Here is a 22,388-nt window from a genome sequence, read left to right as displayed (position 1 = left end):
TATAATACTCTTAGTCAACAAAAAAAAAAAAAAATTATTATTGTGAAAAGAAAAGAACGTAATATCAACACCTCAATTCAAGCAGATCTCATTAACGAATACTTTTATCCTTAAACATGCCAAAAAGTTTAAACGCCTCAAAACTCTAGTTTCTATCGAAACTCATATTCAATCTTCTCCCTTCGTCAACAACAATTTACCAAACCCAAAAAAAAAAAAAAACAAATATTAATGGAAGGTTATGGAAGTGATAAGATGTCACCAGTAGTTGTAATAACAGGTTGTTCAAAGGGAGGTATAGGCAACGCGCTGGCACGCGCTTTTGCTGCGGAGAAATGCCGGGTAGTTGCGACTAGTAGAAAACTCGATACCATGAGTGACTTGGAGGGTGTTCCCATGTTGTTTGTTGAAGAAGTAGACGTGAAAAGTGATGAGAGTGTTAACCGTGTGTTGTCTAACGTTGTTGAGCGTTTTGGAAGGATTGATGTTCTTGTTAATAATGCTGGTGTTCAGTGTGTGGGCCCACTTGCTGAGATCCCTCTTTCTGCTTTGCAATCCACTTTTGATACGAATGTTTATGGTAACTACTTGTATTCTTCTTTCTTATCAACTCTGTGATTTTTGATTTGCTTTTTTGTCGAATGAGCCATTAGGGCAGTGCAATACTCGGAATATATATATGTGTGTGTGTGTGAATTTGAACCTGTGAATTAATGTACAGAGTATGTCGGTAACTTGGTTAATTACTAGAGGATCTTCAGTCTGAATTCGTACTGATTGAACTATCATAGTTGCATTTCCAGTAGTAGCTACAGTCTTTATTTATGATCTTGGAATATTGATCAAGAAGGCAAGAACAATATGACAGTATGACTTACTAAACTGTTTGTTCTTCTTAAATTGTGAAATAGCAATGATTAGATAGCCGGATAAAAAACTTGTGACTCATCCGTTAACAGTCCCTGTTTTTTCTTTTTTTTTGATTAGAAGGTTTAAGGCAGGCCCCCCTTAGCTCCGCCACTTTTGTACAAATGTCACATTTGCTGCTGGCACATTATGAAATATGTCCTACACATTTATTCACTGCCAATGAAACTTAACTACTACAGTACCTTTTATTCTAATTTGTGCGTATCCAAAGACTCGTAATAATTTGGCTTTGAAATATGATGGACTAAACCAAAAATGCACACTAAACTGTGTCACTAAATGTCTGCGGCTCTGCGCTTTTTGTATGGTGAAGTAATAGTCGCTCTATGCTTTTATCACTAAACCAAAAATGCACACCAAAGTTGGCTGATGTGAGTGGTAAGGACTCTCATTTCTTAAACAAGTGGTCAGGGGTTCGATTCCTGATTTTTGCGAATGAAAAAGTCAAACTTGGGAGGGGTCAACCCATTAAATTGCCTTCAGTATCAAAAAACAGACTCGAGCATTTATTATTATTAGTAGTAGTAGCACTAGTACTAGTTGTTGTTGTGACCCCTGTCCGGGATTCACTCGTCCTCTTATACAGGAACCATGCGATTGATACAAGCTGTAGTACCACATATGGCATCTAGGAGGAAGGGCAAGATTGTAAATATTGGGAGTGTTAGTGTTTTGGCTCCAGGACCGTGGGCAGGAGCTTACGTATCTTCCAAAGCGGCAATACATGCTCTTACTGATACGCTGAGGTTTGCGTCATCTTGTCATTTATGTGCCTAATTATTGAAGTAAAGATACATCTAGGCCTGTCATGTCAGTTCGATGCTTATATGACTGAATTTTTCGATAGTCTATGACAGTTCGATGCTTATATGACTGAATTTTTCGATAGTCTGCTAAGTAATTGGAAAAGATTGATACTCTCACTAAAGTCTTACTCCTACTTCATCAGTTACCTACATTTGACTTTTTTCTAGAGTCAAATGCGGCTAATTGAGTGAAATGAAGGATTAGTTTTCCCTTTTCAGTAGAATTGATTACATATGTAATTTTTTATACTAAATATTTATCAAGGGTGGTGTAGGAATACTTTGGACCCCTTTATTTCAATGCGCTTTGTTGTACGAATGACGTGTACAACCAATAGACGGAACTGCTGATAGAGGGTAAGGTTTCTTCTAGCGAATCCATAGCTTTAAAAACACCTTGAACAAGCACAAATTATCCATCATCTTCTCAGAAGAATCTTAGTCTATATACTTGGGACTTGGGATTCCTTCCTGAAGAGTTTAGGATTCCAAGTACCTAAGAGGGGGAGGGGGTTGAATTAGGTACTATTTAAAAAAATTTCAACTTAATCTTTATTGTTTTAAAGTAAGTTAATTAACAAGTGGATATATCAAATAAATCGAGTAATTAGAAGTGTATCACGTTGTTGAAGAAGATTGCTGAAATGAAAAACAACGGTTGTTTTGACTGTTGCTTGTTTGTCTTAGCAAATGAGGTAAAGGCTACAGACCAAAAGTAACAGTATTCAGGACCGTTGTTAAAGGAAAACGCAAATGAAATACGAGTAAAATAAATGCAGTGGAATAAAAGTAACGAGAGATCAACACAATGTTTTTGAATTGGTTCGGCCAACGCTCTAAGGGCCTACGTCCAATCTTCCTTTTATTGATTCGTTAAGTGATCTACTCCGACTACGTAAAACCCTTACAATAAAAAGGACCAACAACCTACTCCGGTTGCGACAAGAGTTCAAAGACTATTCCGTCTAAGAACTCGACACTCTAACTTAGAATGTTTACAAGATCAAATTTCCTCAAACTGATTCAAGAAGAATTGATAAGGACAACTTATTGATCAAACGATTCTAGGTAAGAGAACATGATACTTAAAGCAACGGTAGTGAAGACTGTTGTCACTTGAAGACTTACAAAGATTTTGCAAATAAAATAAATGCCTCGAGTTCTTTAAAAAACAATTTTGCAAAACACTTTGAAATTCTCAGAAAAAGTTTTGAGAAATGAATGAGAGGAGTGCTCCGTTTATAGGGAAGCAAACTAGGGTTTTGAAGGTCAAACCATTTGGTAGAGAACAAATATTTTGACCTTTCCAAGTTTGCATAAAAGGGAGCATTCTTCCAAAGGTGAAAGAAGAAAAGAGGCTTTGTTATTATCTTAAAATGTCTTTGTAAATCAGTCACAAAGCAAAGTTGACAACCAAGTGAGGACATTTTAGAAAAACAATTTTGGAAAGAAACAAGTTCTTTCCAAAAGTTATGATAAAATGAATTGCCAATTTGAGAAAAAACCTTTTGAAAGATACCATCGGGATATTCTTTTCTTAATAAAAAAACCTTTCATAAAATTCAAATATCAGAAATGAACATTTCAAAAATAGAAGTTTTCATTTGAAGGTTTGAGTATTTTTGAAACCAAAGACTTTCTTCAAGTGACACGAACTAGAGCAACAGTCTTGCTTACTGTTGCCTTGATAAGCAGACCGTTGTTGAACAACAGTTTACTGTTGCCTCAGTAAGTAGACCGTTGCTTATAAATGTTGCTTAGTACCATACTCTCTTACCCTTACATAAGTGACTATTACAACACAAATCTTGGGCAGCTTCATCAACACTTCTTGACCTTAAGCATTTGATAAATTCTTGATTAGGAGGTTGGACTTAATCCTGAAATGGAACACTTTTTGACACAATTAAAATGGCCATGTCTTCATCAATAATTAGGTTCTAACAAATTCCCCCTTTGATGATGACAAGCCCCATAAAATGAAATGTTCCTAATGAGTCCCCCCCTCAAATGGTTAGTCCAAGATATATCATGAAGGTAGGAGAAAGAGCAAGGTAAACATATGAGTTTAAACAAATCAGAGGGCAATTACTAGCATACTTAAGTCACCACTAATCAAGAGACTAATTAAGGAGCAAGTAATAAGAACATGAATTTTCCCTTTTCCCCCTCTTGACATCATCAAATAGATAAAGTACTATCCCCGGACACAGAATAAAACATGCATGATACGTTACGAAAAAGACAACCAAATTTGCAACAAAATAACAAGGTCAACTTAAACGAGGTTTAAACAAGGTTCAAACGAAGTTCATCAAGACTAAACAAAGTTTAATTAATACACCACCATGTTAATAGGAAGGAAGGGCGGGGGTGAAAACACAAAAGGGAGGGAGGTAGTTTTGATTAGGGAAAGGGAGTTCACTGATTTGAGTCTTGGATACCATTCAAGTCATCACCCATATCGTCATCCGAGGCATCCACGTTATCCTCATGACCATCATCCAGTTTTGCTTGGAGCAAGGTGGACATAATGGCCACGTCTCCTTTGAGGAGATCAAGAGTCCATATCAGCTTTCAAAGAGGAGAGATAAGGCACATCCGCCTTATCCGCGTTACCAACCACATCCTCCTTAAGACTAGCCAAAGCATCAAGGACCTCAGAATTATCCACAACCCCAGCCATGATCCCTCCCTCCTCCCTTGCTTGAGGACCCTCCCTCGGCACCCTTACCCTTTTTGGTGATGCACCACAACCGACCTTTGTTTGTTCTCAGCAACATCTTACCCAAATTTCCAACCGACATATGGTCAAACATTCCTTGAGAGCCCACACTTTCCTTCACAAGCATGCCCTTAGACCGAAGCATCGTAGAGAGCCACATCCCGTATGGTAAACGAATGGGGGTGGTGTAATTGGGGTCTTGGATTTTTGCTTCAATCATAGCAAACCGTTTGAATATTAGGCTAGGGAGGTTGATTTTTCGGTGAGTCATAAGGTGGTAAATCAAGTATTGTTGTGTAACCGATAATTTCGCACGATCGTTTGAGGGATAAATTGTGCGACATAGCAGATTGTACAACAATTTAGGGAAAGCAGGAAGTTTGTTTAGGAAAATGGGTTCACATTTGGGATTCGAGGGGTGGACAGTTTTGGCAATATCAGAGGGGGAAGCACATTCAAGGACGTGGCAGATTTTGCTAGCAAGGGTAAGATCGTACCCTTTATGGGGAAGGCGCCAATTGAATTTGAGAAAGAGAGAGCGACTTACCATTGATTTTGGCATTCAAGGTTTTAAGGCTGGAAACGACATGAACCGTGGCGTAAAATTGGATGACCTCGCTTGAAAACACAGGTTCCTCCATTTGAATGAGATTCTCCCACCCTTCAGCCACAATGGCTTCCGTGTGGCTTCCTCAAAGGCAGAGAAGACTTTATTAGATGTTAGCCAAGAGGATGGATATACTCGAGAGGTATGAATGGTCTCTTTGAAGATCAATCTTTCACAATTGGTCTTGATTTCAGAAGAGAGTGTGTTATTCTCAATCTATTGCTTGACTCTGACCGGATCCCACTTACCCGAGAGAGAAACCGGATCCTTAATAGACAAATACCCTCCTTTCTTATCAACCGGAGCCTTTCCTTTCGATTTCTTTTTGGGTGGTTCAACCTCATCCGGTTTGGTTTCCTTTTCCACAGATTCCGCCTCATTATCGTCCCCGGATTCCGGCGATGGTTTAGCCCCTTTTTCTTTGGACCCCACATCATTATCCTTATCATCTCCCTCCTAAACGATATCGGAAAGAGAACCAGTGGATTTACCCTTTCTTTTTGAAGCGGTTTTCTTAGGACTTTCAGATCTCACATCCTCTGACATTTCTTCTTCATCTGGTGGTTGTTTATCATCAGGATTATCCTTCTCGAGTTCGTCGTCATTGATGAGGACGGGTGAGGTAGTTGAAGTAGGGGACTGATTTCCCCTTTTAACACCGGATCTAGTTCGCTTTCGAATGATTGCTATAGGAATAGCATCTTCAATGATGTTTTTGGATGATGGTGGATCCGGTACTGTTTTGGGTGCTTTGGAGGCTTCGTCGGTGATCGGAAAAGCATGATATCCCCGATGTTTTTCAGAGGGAGCGGATGTTTTGGAAGTGGGGTTGGATGTTGTGTCATGAGAAGAGGAGTGTTGTGACATATCGGTTGATTTTGTGGGTAGTTTGGTGTTGAGTGAGGTTTTTACCATGGTAAAAATGGGAGATGGGAGTATATAGGATAAGAGGGTGACGGTTGGTGAGATGAGGGTGAAATGGCAGGCGAGGGGAGATGGATTGGTTTTAGGGTTTGGGCTTTTGGGTAGGTAGGATTATTAAATGGCTTGGGTAAAATAATTAAACACGAGTTGAGTCATGCGGTTGAGTGATTATTTAGCACAAAGACGATTTATCGATTACGAACATAACATAGAATGAATAGACTAGAATAAAAGATAGCAAGATCCGTTTTAGTCAATCATTTAAGGGATTAGATGAATTCACAAAAGAATTACATGCAATTAATTAACCCAATTTGTAACCTAAGTTTTTCAAATTGTTCTCTTGCAAGTGGTTTAGTAAATATGTCGACAATTTGATCTTCGCTTTGCAAAAAATAAGTTTAACATGCCCTTTTTCTACGTGATCACGAGTAAAATGGTGACGAATTTCAATGTGTTTGGCCTTAGAATGTTAAATAGGATTTTTTGATATATTTATCGCACTCGTATTATCACATAATATGGGAACGGAGTCGTAAATAATACCAAAATCGAGAAGTTGTTGTTTTACCCAAAGAAGTTGTGATCAACAATGTGCGGCACTTACGTACTCACTTTCGGCCGTTGAAAGAGCAACCGTGTTTTGTTTATTTGAGCCCCATGAAATAAGACATGGACCCAAGAACGTTACAATCCCGGAGGTACTCTTTCGATCAACACTACACCCCGCATAGTCCGCGTCGGAATATCCTATAAGATCAAAGGGACAAATGTAAGGGATACCACAAATAAAGATCTTGTGTTCCAATCAAATATCGAAGAATACGTTTAACCGCTTTGAAGTGAGATTCTTTCGGATTTGATTGGAATCTAGCACATAAACAAACGCCAAAAAGAATGTCGGGACGACTTGCGGTCAAATAGAGAAGCGATCCAATCATACCTCGATACACCTTTTAACTAATGCTCTTACATTTCTCATCTTTGTCCAATTTGGACTTGGATACCATAGGTGTGGAGTGAGGGTTGTCATTAGTCATCCCAAATTTCTTAAGCCTCTCTTTAATGTACTTTTGTTGATGAACCATGATTCCATCTTTTGATTGCTTGATTTGGAGCCCAAGGAAAAATCCTCGCGCACCCATCATACTCATTTCGAATTCTGATTTTATTAGTTCCGAAAAATAAGTATAAAGTATCTCATTTGTTGCTCCAAATATAATGTCATCAACATATACTTGGACAACCAACAGTTCACTAGAATGTTGCTTTAAAAACAATGTTTTATCTATGGAACCTCTTGTAAAACCATTTTCAATGAGAAATTTAGACAATCTATCATACCAACACCTAGGTGCTTGTTTTAACCATAAAGAGCTTTGTCTAATTTGAAAACGTGTTTAGGAAAATCATTGCCTAAAAAGCCCGGAGGTTGCTTTACAAAGACATCCTCTTCCAAATATCCATTTAAGAAAGCGGGTTTGACATCCATTTGGAAAAGCTTAATGCCTTTGTGAGCCGCAAAAGCTATCAATAATCGTATGGCCTCAAGCCTAGCTACCGGTGCATAGGTTTCATCGTAATCAATTCCCTCTTGTTGATTGTAACCTTGCACCACTAGTGTAGCTTTATTCCTTACGATTTCACCGGAATCATCAAGCTTATTGCGAAAGACCCATCTACTATCAATGACAATACGATTAGATGGTCTAGGGACTAGGTGCCATACCTCATTTCTCTTGAATTGATTGAGCTCGTCTTGCATAGCTAGCATCCAATCGGCGTCGGTCAAACACTACTACAAATACAGGCTATAACAACGGTCAAAAACCGTTGTTATATAAAAAAGCGGACGTTGTTAAAGCGTCCGTTGTAAAAGGTTTTAACAACGGTTGGTTTTCTTAAGGAAACCGTTGTTAAAAATATTAACAACGGTTTTAAGTATAAAAACCCGTTGTGGAAAGTGTGACTCAATTTTGGGGGGAAAGTTATAACAACGGGTTGTAATATACAAAACCGTTGTTATAACTAAAGACAACGGGTTTTTTGTAAATAACCGTTGTTTGTTCTTAAAAAAAAAAAAAAAAAATTAAATATTACTAGATGCATGCATAATTACGGCCCGTTATAATTCCGATGCATGCATTATTACTGCCATCACTGTGCATATGAACGGACAATATGGAATGAGAAGGGTTAGTAATAAGATTTGAAGCAGCATTGAGAGATATGATGATGATTATGGCACAACTTCCTAACATATATATTAATTAAAAAACAACTCAACCCACACATTGTTTAGTATAAATACATGCATTATCTCAACTAACATTTTCATTATTTCTATATATACATCTCCAAACCCTAACTGCTAAAACAAACTTCAAATAAATTAACCCTACTTAATCTTTCAAAACAAACTCCAAACTCCAACAAAATGAATGATATCATCCTTAAGACTCTTACTATGATCGAGAACAACAGTTTCATCCACCGGTTGCTCCATATTGAGGAAAGTTTCAGGAGCTACCTTGCGGATGCTCGATCCGTACTGAAGGACGCCAAAGAAGATGGCTTGACGGAGCAGCAGCAGTTGCAACTATATGACGATATAGCAACTGCTGAACGGAACCTCCAAATAGCCAAGGAGGAGAGGACGGATATGATAGAGGAGAATAAGATCCTCTATGAAAATATAAGAATTGCATTTTTATTAATGTAATTTTTTTTTTTAATTTATGTATTTATAAATATATATATATTAATTATGTTTATCTTGCTTCTTCATCTTGCTTCTTCTTTGTTTTACTAACTAATTATGCGAACAATACTTAAACAAATAACATAATGGTCGATAAAAACACATACATGCAAATGAAATAATTAGAAAAAGAAAATAATGACGATGAAACTAACAGTGACGGCGAGATTTACCTGATAATTACAGAATGTAAGAGACGATGAAATCAACAGTGACGGCGAGAAGATAAAGCGACGATGAGAAAGAGAGAAAGAGAGAAAGAGAGAAAGAGAGAAAGAGAAAGTGTGTGTTTTGTGTTTGTGTTTGTCTGCTGTGTTTGTGTTTGTGTATTAAGGTTTGTGTTTTGTGGCTGCAGCAGACTTGTGTTTGTGTGGTTTATAGTATGGAAGGTATTGACAACGGTTATTAAACAACAACCGTTGTCAAATATGTTTTAACAACGGTTGTAAATCAACAACCGTTGTCAAATACGTTTTAACAACGGTTGTAAAAAACACCCGTTGTCAAATATGTTTTAACAACGGGTTTCAAAAGTAACCGTTGTGATTACTTTTCACTAACTTTGCGCCAATTTTGCGCCAAATTATTAACAACGGTTCCGCATGTGTTACCCGTTGTTAAAACTAATAACAACGGTTTTTATAACCATACCCGTTGTAATTAATTTTAGTAAAATTCGCGCCATACATTCTACAACGTCTATTGTGATTTTCGTGAATAATCGTTGTTAAAGGGGCGTTGTAGTTGCCTGGATTTGTAGTAGTGAAAGCAGTTGTTATATTGATCGGCTCAATTTGAGAGAAAAAGGCGCTTTGGGCACAAAACTCTTCAAGAGATGCAAAGTTGTTGAGGGAGGCCCTTGTTCTAACTCCGGAGTTCAAGTCACTTGTTAGATTTGAGAGTGGATGAGAGCTATGATGTTTCCATTTTCTTGGAACAATAGTGTTTTGTTCCCCATCAGATGTAACAGTCTTCGTGATTGTTGTTTGTTGGTCAGAAGATGGCTCCACATCAGTGTTTGAGGACTCTCCTGGAGTAACGGTGTCTTGGACTGTTGCTGTTCTGGAAGTAGATGCAACAGTTGTTGGGAGCGTTACTCATTGGGAGGAGGAACCAGCAGTAACAGTGTCACTGTTTGTTTCCCCTGAGTTGTTGCTTGTATCAGTAGGTAACAGTCTCTGTGACTGTTGCAGGGCGTGATTGTTTGGAGCTTCCTCATCCTCAAACACGAAGTCTTTCCTCACAAGACCAATCTCAAATTCGTCATCTTCATCATCTTCATCCTCATTTTGTACCTGTCCAAGAATGCTAGATTCATCAAATATGACATGGGCACTTTCCTCAATTAGCATGGTTCGTTTATTGTAAACTTTATAGGCCTTGCTATGGTCGGAATAACCAATAAAAACCACTTCATCACTACGTGGATCGAATTTTCCCAAATTATCTTTACCATTATTGTGAACAAAACATTTGCTCCCAAAGCATCTAAAATATGAAATATTGGGCTTTCTTCCACGTAGTATTTCATAGGGAGTTTTATTGATTATATTCCTTATCATGTCTCGATTGTGAATGTAGCAAGCGGTGTTTACCGCTTCGGCCCAAAAGTTCCCAGGCAATTTACTACATAACAACATGGTTGTAGCTATACTTTTAAGGGTCCTATTCATTCGTTCAACTACTCCATTTTGTTGTGGAGTTCTAGGAGCCAAAAAGTTATGATCTACACCATTGTCATTACAATAAGCACTAAATGATGAGTTTTCAAATTCGGTTCCATGATCCGTTCTTACGGAAACAAGTTTGAAATCAAGTTTGTTTTGAATCTTTCTCAACCAAATTAAAAACTCATCAAATGCCTCGTCCTTGGAGTTTAAGAAAAATGCCCAGATAAACCTAGAATAATCATCAACAATGACACACACATAACGACTACCACCTCTACTCCTAGTTCTCATTGGTCCACATAGGTCGATATGCAAGAGTTGTAATGGATGAAGAGCACTAACCATTCTTTTGGGTTTAAAGGAGCTTCTAACATGTTTACATCTTGCACATTCATCACATACTTTATCAAAGTCAAATTTCATGTTAGGAAAGCCTTCAACTAAGTCAAGTCTCCTAAGTTTATTAAGAGTTTTAGCACTAACATGTCCAAACCTTTTGTGCCACAACCAAGGATCGTTTTTCATTACACTCATGCATGACATGGTATGACCGGATAACGTATTTAAGTCGGTAAGTACACATCTTTAACACGTCTTCTTTCGAGAATAATTTCATGAGTTGTGGCATCAATTATTCGACACAAATTAGCACTAAATTCCACAATATTACCTTTATCACATAGTTGAGAAATGCTAAGTAGATTATGTTTCAAACCTTTGACAAGGCGCACATGTCGACAGAAAGTAACGATGACTTACCAACCTTCCCCATCCTATTATTTCACCTTTCTTGTCGTCGCCAAACGTTACCTTGCCACCATCGTAAGCTTCTAGTGAGAGGAATTGGCTTCTATCTCCCGTCATGTGACTAGAACATCCACTATCCAAGTACCAATTGCGGCCGCCTCTCACCAAGCCCTACACAAGATTAGACTTTGAGTTTAGGAACCCAAATAAATTTGGGTCCCTTCTTATCCTTTACATTTCTCAACATATCTTTTCTAATCCATATTTGTTTTACAATTTTAATGTTCTTGTTAATGTCATTATGTCTCTTCTTGCAAGCATTGAAGCCATGACAGGTTTTACCACAATAGTTGCAAATGATGTACTCAAGAAGACCAACATATTTCCTTCTTCGAAAATCGGTTTTGGGTGGATCCGGCTTTTGAATGTAACAGTCTGATTGACTGTTCCATTTAAAACCGAGACCGGCAACCCTATCACATCTTTTAGACTGATTTGTGAGGAAATTTTAGACGTTTGGACTTCCTTCCCAATTTTTTGAAACATTCTTAGCCTCAACAAGTTCCTTGTTTAGTTCATGGACTTTAAAGGTTAGATACTTGTTCTTCTCTTTAGAGTTTTCAAACTCTTTCTTCATTATGACATATTCAGATTTTAGCTCCATGAAAGTTTCAGATTTTTGTTGAACATTAAGCTTAAGACTCGAGATGCATCTATCTAGATGAAAAATCTTGGATCTAGAAGAACTACATTCGGGAGATTCATTATGAAATTTGACAAACTTTTCGTGAAAAATTCTAATCTCCCTTTTGTAGGCATATATGTTGACCTTAAGACACTCACTCTCCTTTGATAGGTTAGTGACTAGTTCATTTGAAGTTTCTTTGGTACTATCAGAAGTAAGAGTCTGAGACACTGTTGCTTTAAGTTCTTCTATTTCATCAACTAAGTCATCAATACACCTTTAAACATGGACTGTTCTTTTAGAAGCTCATCACGTTCCTTGGTTATCATGGTCATTTGCATAATTAGAGTAGTGTTGACATTCTCAAGATTAGAAACATCGTTGGGAGTCGACTTAAGACACTCTAGTTCCTTGGACAATTCTTTGTTCAACTTGTTTACTCTTTTTACCTCATCATATGCCTCAAAAGTAATAGTGACACGGTCTGTTGCTTTAAGTTCATTTTTAAGGTGAAAGTTTTCTTGAGCATTTTCTTCTATCTCATCTTGCATGACATCTAACTTTTCAATTTGTGAACGGCATTTATCAAAGAGTTTGTCAAGAAGCTTACATACTTTTTCTTTGGAGTAAGTCCTAACCTTGGCTTTTAGATGTTTTACCTCATTGTCGGAATCCGAGTCGGAATCATCGGGATGAGCCATAAGATATCTAAGATGTTCAATTTTAGAGGGTTTGGAGACTTTGTCGTTGAGATGATGTGTAAGACACATTTTTGCCTCTAGTTCTTCCTCGATGGTTTCATCGTCCTCGGAGTCGGACATTCCCCAAACGGCGGACATGACCTTATGCTTGTAATCATTTTTAGCCTTATCTCGCTTATCCTTAGACTTAATCTCATCCCGCTTTGGACATTCTTTAATTTGATGTGTTTTGTCACCACATTTAAAGCATCCAATGGTGGTAGAAGGGTGTTTCTTAGGAAAGCGTTTTTTCGTGTAATTGTTGTTGAACTTTTTATGTCCTTGGCCATTTACCATTCCTAATAAGTTCCTAGAGAACATAGAAAATTCATCTTCCTCTTCATCCTCATCATCAATTGAAGAGGATGTTAGAGCCAGACTCTTTCCCTTGGAAGATTCACTAGAATGCTTGTCAAGATTAAACTTGTGAGCCATTAGTGATCCCATTAGTTCCTGAAGAGATACGAAGAATTTTTCGAATGATGTCCTCAGACTCGAAATCTCTTCCTAGACTTTTTAGTTCATTGATAGTACACGAAAAACGAGATGAAAAACTATTTATGGACTCATCCTTTGACATAGGAAACATCTCATATTGTTGCATGAGAAGGTCAATACGGTGTTTTTTAACTTGAGAAGTCCCTTCATAGGCAAGAACAAGGGAATCCCAAATTAGTTTAGCCGTAGGACATCCGGAAATTCGACTCACTTCCGCCTCACCTACACATCGTTGAAGAATCGACATCGCTTTCGAGTTTTTCTCGGCCAACTTGACATCATATTCATTGTAATCCTTCTTGGCCTTGACTTTAGAAAAACCCGTCATGATGTCGGTTTCCTCAATAACGATAGGTCCATCCACAATGATTTTCCAACATTGATAATCGATACTTTTGATATAGTGCTCCATTTTGAGCTTCTACCATCCAAAATTCTCACCGGTAAAGACCGGGATCTTGGAGTGTTTTGAGGAATCCATATCCCAAGAATCAAACTCTAAGGCGGTTAGCCTCGATCAAGAGCACAAGGCTCTGATACCAATTAAAGAGCTTAGGATTCCAAGTACCTAAGAGGGGGAGGAGGTGAATTAGATACTATTTAAAAAAAATTGAACTTAATCTTTATTGTTTTAAAGTAAGTTGATTAACAAGTGGATACATCAAATAAATTGAGTAATTAGAAGTGTATCGCGTTGTTGAAGAAGATTGCTGAAATGAAAAACAACGGTTGTTCTGACTGTTGCTTGTTTGTCTTAGCAAATGAGGTAAAGGCTACAGACCAAAAGTAACACTATTCAGGACCGTTGTTAAAGAAAAACGCAAATGAAATACGAGTAACATAAATGCAGCGGAATTAAAAGTAACGAGAGATCAACACAATGTTATTGAATTGGTTCGGCCAACGCTCTAAGGGCCTACGTCCAATGTTCCTTTTATTGATTAGTTAAGCGATCTACTCCGACTACTTAAAACCCTTACAATAAAAAGGACCAACAGCCTACTCCGGTTGCGACAAGAGTTCAAAGACTACTCCGTCTAAGAACTCGACACTCTAACTTAGAATGTTTACGAGATCAAGTTTCCTCAAACTGATTCAAGAAGAATTGATAAGGACAACTTATTACTCAAATGATTCTAGGTAAGAGAACATGATACTTAAATCAACGGTAGTGAAGACTGTTGTCACTTGAAGACTTAAAAAGATTTTGCAAATAAAAGAAATGCCTTGAGTTCTTTAAAAAACAATTTTGCAAAACACTTTGAAATTCTCATAAAAAGTCTTGAGAAATGAATGAGAGGAGTACTCCTTTTATAGGGAAGCAAACTAGAGTTTTGAAGGTCAAACCATTTGGTAGAGAACAAATATTTTGACCTTTCCAAGTTTGCATAAAAAGGAGCATTATTCCAAAGGTGAAAGAAGAAAAGAGGCTTTGTTATTATCTTAAAAGTTCTTTGTAAATCAGTCACAAAGCAAAGTTAAAGTTGACAACCAAGTGAGGACATTTTAGAAAAACAATTTTGGAAAGAAACAAGTTCTTCTTTCCAAAAGCTATGATAAAATGAATTGCCAATTTGAGAAAAAAACCTTTTGAAAGATACCATTGGGATATTCTTTTCTTAATAAAAAATCTTTCATAAAATTCAAATATCAGAAATGAAACATTTCAAAAATAGAAGTTTGCATTTGAAGGTTTGAGTATTTTTTAAACCAATGACTTTCTTCAAGTGACACGAGCTAGAGTTGCCTTAGTAAGTAAACTGTTGCTTACAAATGTTGCTTAGTACTATACTCTCTCACCCTTATATAAATGACTATTACAACACAAATCTTGGGTAGTTTCATCAACACTTCTTGACCTTGACCTTGACCATTTGTTAAATTCTTGATTAGGAGGTTGGACTTAATCCTCAAAAGGAACACTTTGAGACACAATTAAAATGGGCATGTACAACCAATAGATGAAACTGCTGATAGAGGATAAGGTTTCTTCTAGCGAATCCATAGCTTTAAAAATACCTTGAACAAGCACAAATTATCCATCATTTTCTCAGAAGAATCTCATCCTATATACTTGGGACTTGGGAGCCCCTTCCGCTTCTTTCTGTAAAAAAAAAACTCAACCAAAACCTTAAGGTGATGGTTGAGGCCCAACTATTATAAATATTCCTATTACGCTCCCTCACTCAAATGCCCATTGGGCTTGAAGAGTGGTTGGTTGTACACCGCTCCCCGTCACCGTGTCTTTGGTATTCCACTTCCAGAGTTTTTGAGGGGTTTTGAGGTTGCCAGGATTCGAACCCGTGACCTTCGGTCACACTGACTCTGATACCATGATAGATGAACCATCTCAACCAAAACCTTAAGGTGATGGTTTAGGCCCAACTATTATAAATATTCCTATTACTAATCTTCTTCTTCTTCTTCTTCAAAGAACCGATAGTTGTACAAGATATTTATGAAAAGTTACCAGAGATTAAACGAGAAGCTCGCTACAAATGAGAAAGCAGTAAGCTTTTCTGAAGAAATGTTGTAGCATGTTGCATTGTTGCCTATTTTAATTCTCAATGTAGTTGAAGATGTTGGAAGTGTTGCTTCAAAAGAAGCTCTATTTATCCCACATTGGTAGAATAAGTTGGAGTATTATAGTTTATAAGTGATCACTTGTGTTTCACTACTAGATGTGTAGTAGTAAAGATAATCTTTTTGGATCACTTATTCTCTATACTCTTTTGCGCAATTTCCGAGACTGAATGCTCAGTCTTCTATTATTGATTTCGTATTTTACTATACTAATTGTGTGGTCTTCTAAAGATGATTAAGGTTTTTCCAACACTGATTTTATAGTCTTCTAAAAATCTATTTCCAAGGTGCTTTAATGGTGCTTCCGGATCCTTCTTATGTACCTATAAATACTGCCTATTTTGCCATTTCAAAACACACAACAACATCCATTCTCTCTTATATTCTCTCTAAATATTTTATGATATTCTAAGCTGATATTTGGCAACGTTCTGCAAGTAGTCCTCATTCTGAGTCTTTGTCGTACACCTTAGACTCGGACGTCGTGTAACCCTGGGGGTTGGTTGCCAAGAGGCCGTGTGTATCGAGCGGGGTAAATTCAACTTTAGGGCAGTGATGCTCATCACGCCACGACATAATCTCTCCTATATTCCGTGAGATTTACCATTCTTTATTTTCATACTAGTCATACCGCCTACAGTCTAAAGTTGAATTTATAAATTTTCTTGCTCGTTAAATTTTTTATTTAAGACGATATGACTATGTATGTGTCTGCTCACTCGTCACCAAAAGTCAAATTTATTATAGAATCTCTTATTATGGTGATTTTTTTTTTGTTTTTTGTTTTTATACGTATCAAGTATTACTTATTAAAGTATATAATAGGGCTTTTGTTTGATGTGTAAACATTCTGTGTTTCATGCTATATACATGTTGGATCATGAAGTATGTGATGTGACATTGGTAAATGCATATGAACATGAGAATTGTCAGTTTTTCCAACCTGACAACAAACTTTCATTGTGTTTCTAATGACTAAATTAATGATATCATTATCAACGTCTCATACATATATTAATCATTTTGGGATACAAGTTTCATGTAAGGCTACTACTGTATGATTAATATGGATATGCAAAATCAGAGTAATACTCCGTATTACTTGTAAATTCAATTTATTTCATGTGCTAATATGCCGATCTTATATGATGGTTTTATTTTAAAATGAGATTTGTTTGTAACAGTGGCCGCTGCCCGCTGGCCAGGAGACTTGAGTTAATATTGTTATGTCATTTTTAGTGACAGATGTGTTTAATTTGATGAATGATGATGTTAGTAAACAATATTTATTTGGGAGTTTATTAAACAGTTTATAACAATAATTATTCGAGGGGTTGTGTTTTTAACGTCATGTGAAAGGGAGTTAGAACAATTTTTTTTGTTTTGTGTGGTGATTCTCTAATATTATTTTGACACATATTATTGTAAAGTATATTGCAAGTTGCATAATATGGAGTACTAATATCATAACATGATTATTTGTTACTTGGTCGTGCTCTGTTTTTCTTTACATTGGTTAAAAAAAAAAAAAAAAAAAAAAGTTGTCAATATGCTTCATGTTATCTCAATTTTGTTTAACAAGTAATGGTTGGTGTGTATAACACTTGTTATCGTTTGTTGAGATAAAGTATGAAAGAGTGACATATTATTTGATCCAGAGGAAGTTTTATTGATGTAATTACCAAGCTTAGTCGTGAATCGGGTGCATAAGGTACGCCTTTGAAGTGATCATTATTAGTGAGGAATGTTTATCCTAAGCGAAGTTGTTTTCAAAAGTGTTTTCAAACTTTAAATAAAGTGAAATGAATTTGAGGAGAATGTTATATATGATGGACATTAAGTGAATTCTGAGATGATTGTATAATTTTATTAGTAACCTTATCTTTAAGATATTTTTTTTTAGCAACACTTTTGGCTGATTAGTTGTGAGAAAAGTTTTGACGAGTAAAAATCGTTTGAAATCATGAAACATAAGAGATTTAGTTTCATATATTGTCTCTGATATGTGATCGTATAAGAAAGTCTCATAATTATATGTTTGTTGATATTATGTTCGTGATCTTCTAGCTATGAGGATAGTGGGTGGATCATTTTGGCATAAAATGAGTGTTAAACATCAGATAATTTTAGAAGTGTTTTCATTATTTTATAATGTGAAAACATGTGGGGGGAGTAAAGCTAATATTTAATCTATTGTTTGAGTAAATGATGTAAAAGTTTGTTCATCCTCTCTAAGTTGTAAGTTGTGAAGAGTGCATCACTTATGTGACATACTTGGAAATATATTGAGCTTTCTAACGGAAAAACCTGATGTATGGTTTTGTGCAATACAAAATTGGATCTAAAATAACTTGTTAGGAATAGATGGTTATGACAATGAATTATTTGACATCCTCGTTTATGATGTTAATAATTTTCTATATGACAATATTGATCTTTGGTGACATGTTTCAGAAAGGGTAATTTTTTTTCATCATCTTATGCCATCTTGAATGTTAACTTTGAAGCCTAAAATATTGACAATGGTGTCTGCTTAGTCAATGCTTTGAGTAAGTTGTGGTTTGTGGGGGCGTCTCGTGAAGGTATGATTACCTTAACTTTGTCATCGTAAGACAATTGAGTTTTAATGTCAGAAGTTGGTGATAATTGGAACACTAATATGAGCTATTTAAGACGTATACTTGAGTTTATACATAACAAAATGAAATTGGTGGAAAGGGGTTGTTACATTCATATATATGATGTTTGTATGCGTTATAAGATATATGATATAGCTTATATCGTTGTTATAGGTGATGGACACCATGGTTTTTTGTAAGCTAATCCATGAAAACAATTGTAACTTTGGGAATGAGCTTGCAATTTGATTGAACGTCGAATAATTATGATATTTATTTGACAAACGGTGTCTTTCATAATGCTATATCATGCAAGTTATAGATGCATAATTGGATTGTTGTATATGTAATGGAGTATGAATATATTGTGAAGAATTTGCAGGATAAAAAGCTGGATGGCTAAGTGGTTGTATTCCTTTATGGGAATATTTTTGACTCCATTAATTGTCATGCATCAAGCATCAGGTTTTTTGGCAGATTATCAAGAGTGATGGATAATCTGATTGGATAATGGGTTCACAAAGGTTGTGAATTGTAAGTGGATATTGAGATCCCTTACACAATAATGCGATATCATGACAGTACGTACGTAGATTTTGAAGAGGATATTGAGATCCTCCTACCAATGGCCATGGTAGAGTTGGTGTTGGTGGCACCACAAGGAATGGGTTTAAGGCCTATCGGGAGTGAATCGTGACGGGCTCCCCACTGGGTTTACCAAGTTCAATGGGTCAAACGAAGTCACGAGGATCTCATGTTGTAATACTACTACCATTCCTATTTTAAAAGTGATGTAGTATTCTTTCTATATATTGTGCTATTTCTGTCATGTGAGGAAGGCTGAGCTAAGCTCTTAATAAGTCCATAGTCCTTTTTAAGGGTGGTTTGTGACAGTCAAACCTGATGGATTTACCTATGTGAATGTGGGGGAAATGCCCTACCCCATATGAGGTTCTTAGGCCTTAGGACCTCTAGAGCGTTCATGAGATCCCAGGCATGTGAGGGGCATCTTTTATGACATTTCGCGAGGACGAACACAGATTCGAATGCGGGTTTGTGCGCAGTTTTCCGTTACAAACCACCGTGGAGAGTCCAATGCCGAGAGCAACTCGATCACGGTACATAAAGCAGGTAATTGTATGCACTGGGTGACAATTCAATTCCACAGGAACATTGTCATCTTAAGACTTACGTTCCGTTGCCTTATATCAGCTATTCCTTTTCTCTTCTTTTGAATCATGTGGGGGATTGTTGGAAGTGTTGCTTCAAAAGAAGCTCTATTTATCACACATTGGTAGAATAAGTTGGAGTATTATAGTTTATAAGTGATCACTTGTGTTTCACTACTAGATGTGTAGTAGTAAAGATAATTTTTTTGGATCACTTATTCTCTATTATCTTTTGCGCAATTTCCGAGACTGAATGCTCAGTCTTCTATTATTGATTTCGTATTTTACTATACTAATTGTGTGGTCTTCTAAAGATGATTAAGGTTTTTCCAACACTGATTTTATAGTCTTCTAAAAATCTATTTCCAAGGTGCTTTAATGGTGCTTCCGGATCCTTCTTATGTACCTATAAATACTGCCTATTTTGCCATTTCAAAACACACAACAACATCCATTCTCTCTTATATTCTCTCTAAATATTTTATGATATTCTAAGCTGATATTTGGCAACGTTCTGCAAGTAGTCCTCATTCTGAGTCTTTGTCGTACACCTTAGACTCGGACGTCGTGTAACCCTGGGGGTTGGTTGCCAAGAGGCAGTGTGTATCGAGCGGGGTAAATTCAACTTTAGGGCAGTGATGCTCATCACGCCACGACATAATCTCTCCTATATTCCGTGAGATTTACCATTCTTTATTTTCATACTAGTCATACCGCCTACAGAAGACTCTTTGGTTTTGGTCTTTTGGAGGACGATGGAACAAACCAAAATGATTTGCTGAACATCTACATTTCTTATGTTGTGAATTACTTGTTGGTGGACACAATTTTCATTGCAATTTTCATAATCCGAGAAAAAAAAAAACGTGTTTCCATACGACATACCCCTATCTAGCAACAAAGAGGATCATTTAACTTATTGTTGTGATATTGTTTTTGGGTATATACGGACTACCATGTAACTATGTGAGTAAAAGGTTAACAGGATCACAATGTAAACTATAAATCAATCTGGTAAACCTCTTGCTGACAAGTTCTCGAGCCATAAGTTTAGTAATTGTGAAGTACTTGTGTATCAATCTGGTAAACCTCTTGTGTACGAGGAATCTTCATATTTTTTGTGTAGGCAGTAGGCCTGCTCAATTTGACTTTTTGTGTATGAGGTACGTGAAATGTCGCCAAGGACTCGTATCCGTATATTGATTGATATTCGCTTCTTGATTCTGCAGGTTAGAGCTCCGGCCTTTAGGTATAGACGTTATCAATGTTGTGCCTGGTGCCATCAAGTCTAATATCGCAAACTCAGCCACCAATTCTTACACCCAAATGCCAGAGTGGAAACTGTACAAAAAATATGAAGCAGCTATACGTGATAGAATAAACACATCACAGGGCCCTAAGTCGACACCTGCTGAGGAATTTGCAAAGAAGACAGTTGTTGCAGTCCTTAAGAAAAACCCACCTGCTTGGTTCTCATATGGCCATTTATCTGTCATCATGAATATCATGTACTATGTCCCTCTCTTTGTTAGGGACTTTATCTTACGGCGCATTTTTAAATGCCAATAGACAAATTGAGTGAAGAAATGGTTTATTTCACTGGCAAAATAGTTGCATAAAAACAGTTGCAATAATTCCTGCTCTTTGGCCTCTGTAAGACTCTCAATGAGTAGCCATTCCCACATATGCAAGAGAGTGATTCTAGTCTTTGTAAAATTTCTTGTAATAACAATGTAATTCCTGCATTCAAACTTCCGCTGATTAGTGATTACAGAATCGGACGCAATATTATCCTCGTGTTAGTAATACAAATAAGCTATTGCCAGCATGTCCGCAAATGAAACAGATTAGCGAATTGGATTAGTACTCACGGTAGAATCAATTCCCTTGTCGAAAAAGTTTGTCAAAGTAGTTCTATTCTTTTTTCCTTTTTAGTGTAAAGAGAGTTATTAGAGCAATTTTGATACTCACGTGATTCAAAACCAAGTCATAAATGCCTAACTCTGAAGACCAAATGCCAAATGACAAAAGTAGTTGAAGAAACGTGTATCATGCCCAAAAACCATGAATCAAAAGTGGGTAAAGTTTGGTAAATAATAAATGATAGTCAACCCTACGCATCAATGGACCATATATGTCGATATTTCGTACTCATAGATTAAGATAGCAGCATGATACACGTTAAAAGGAGAAATTTTATTATTTTTCTTTATAAAAAGAAAGTTTATCACGGGATAATTAACTAATTAAGTACAAGCTTTGATTATATACAATAACTAATCAGTAATTAGTCTAGAGATTCAATAATTCAAATAAGAGCACAATAAGGTTACGCACTTACGCTACATTGGAGGATAACTTAGAGTAGGTTGTACCTTGTACGGCAACCGCATTTAGTTTCGAGTTTTCTGTATTTTTTTTTTTTACAACGATTAACTGACATAAATAAAATAAGTTGAGATTATATAGTGTTTGACTACATAATAACTAGCTAAAAAAAAACCGAGGGATATCCGAGACCCCATAATTTCCTGATTCCCAACTAATCAGGCTATATTTAGAAATAGACTAAACGGAAGCTCACAGTCGACGTTTCTTGAATGACAGATGATAATGAGCGTCGAAATGGATCAGGTAAGCATTCTTTCTTTTATTCCTCTTAATCACGGCCACCGTCTTCGTGTACCTGCACACAAAAGCTAATGTTCCTATAAACCAAAGAACTGTTCTTCAAATTAATAGTAACAACATTTGCCCTTGGACCGTGACCCTTAAAGCGATCCCTCTTGCGGCTAAGGAGCTTGCTCGAATACTCTGTAACTGTCGCAAATCGAAACTGATTTATGAAAATCTTGCTAATGAGGGATGAGTCCAAAGTTACTCGCTTTTTCTTGTCAATTTAAAATATGACCTCATCTTCAACCA

General features: G+C 36.7%; 1 protein-coding gene across 1 annotated transcript; it reads left to right on the top strand.

Moving 5' to 3' along the window:
• The first annotated feature begins 13 nt into the window (after nucleotides 1-13).
• Nucleotides 14-21,249, top strand: LOC141623261 (short-chain dehydrogenase RED1-like). The gene is made up of 3 exons (XM_074439349.1): nucleotides 14-580; nucleotides 1,517-1,676; nucleotides 20,693-21,249. The coding sequence occupies exons 1-3, from the start codon at nucleotides 232-234 to the stop codon at nucleotides 21,030-21,032; spliced, it is 849 nt and encodes a 282-aa protein (XP_074295450.1). The 5' UTR covers nucleotides 14-231; the 3' UTR covers nucleotides 21,033-21,249.
• Nucleotides 21,250-22,388: the final 1,139 nt, after the last annotated feature.

The sequence above is a fragment of the Silene latifolia genome, chromosome X (assembly GCF_048544455.1).
Source record: "Silene latifolia isolate original U9 population chromosome X, ASM4854445v1, whole genome shotgun sequence".
NCBI classification, from domain to species: Eukaryota; Viridiplantae; Streptophyta; class Magnoliopsida; order Caryophyllales; family Caryophyllaceae; genus Silene; species Silene latifolia.
The sequence above is the reverse complement of the archived record's forward strand: the minus strand, read 5'-3'. Positions and strand labels throughout refer to the sequence as shown.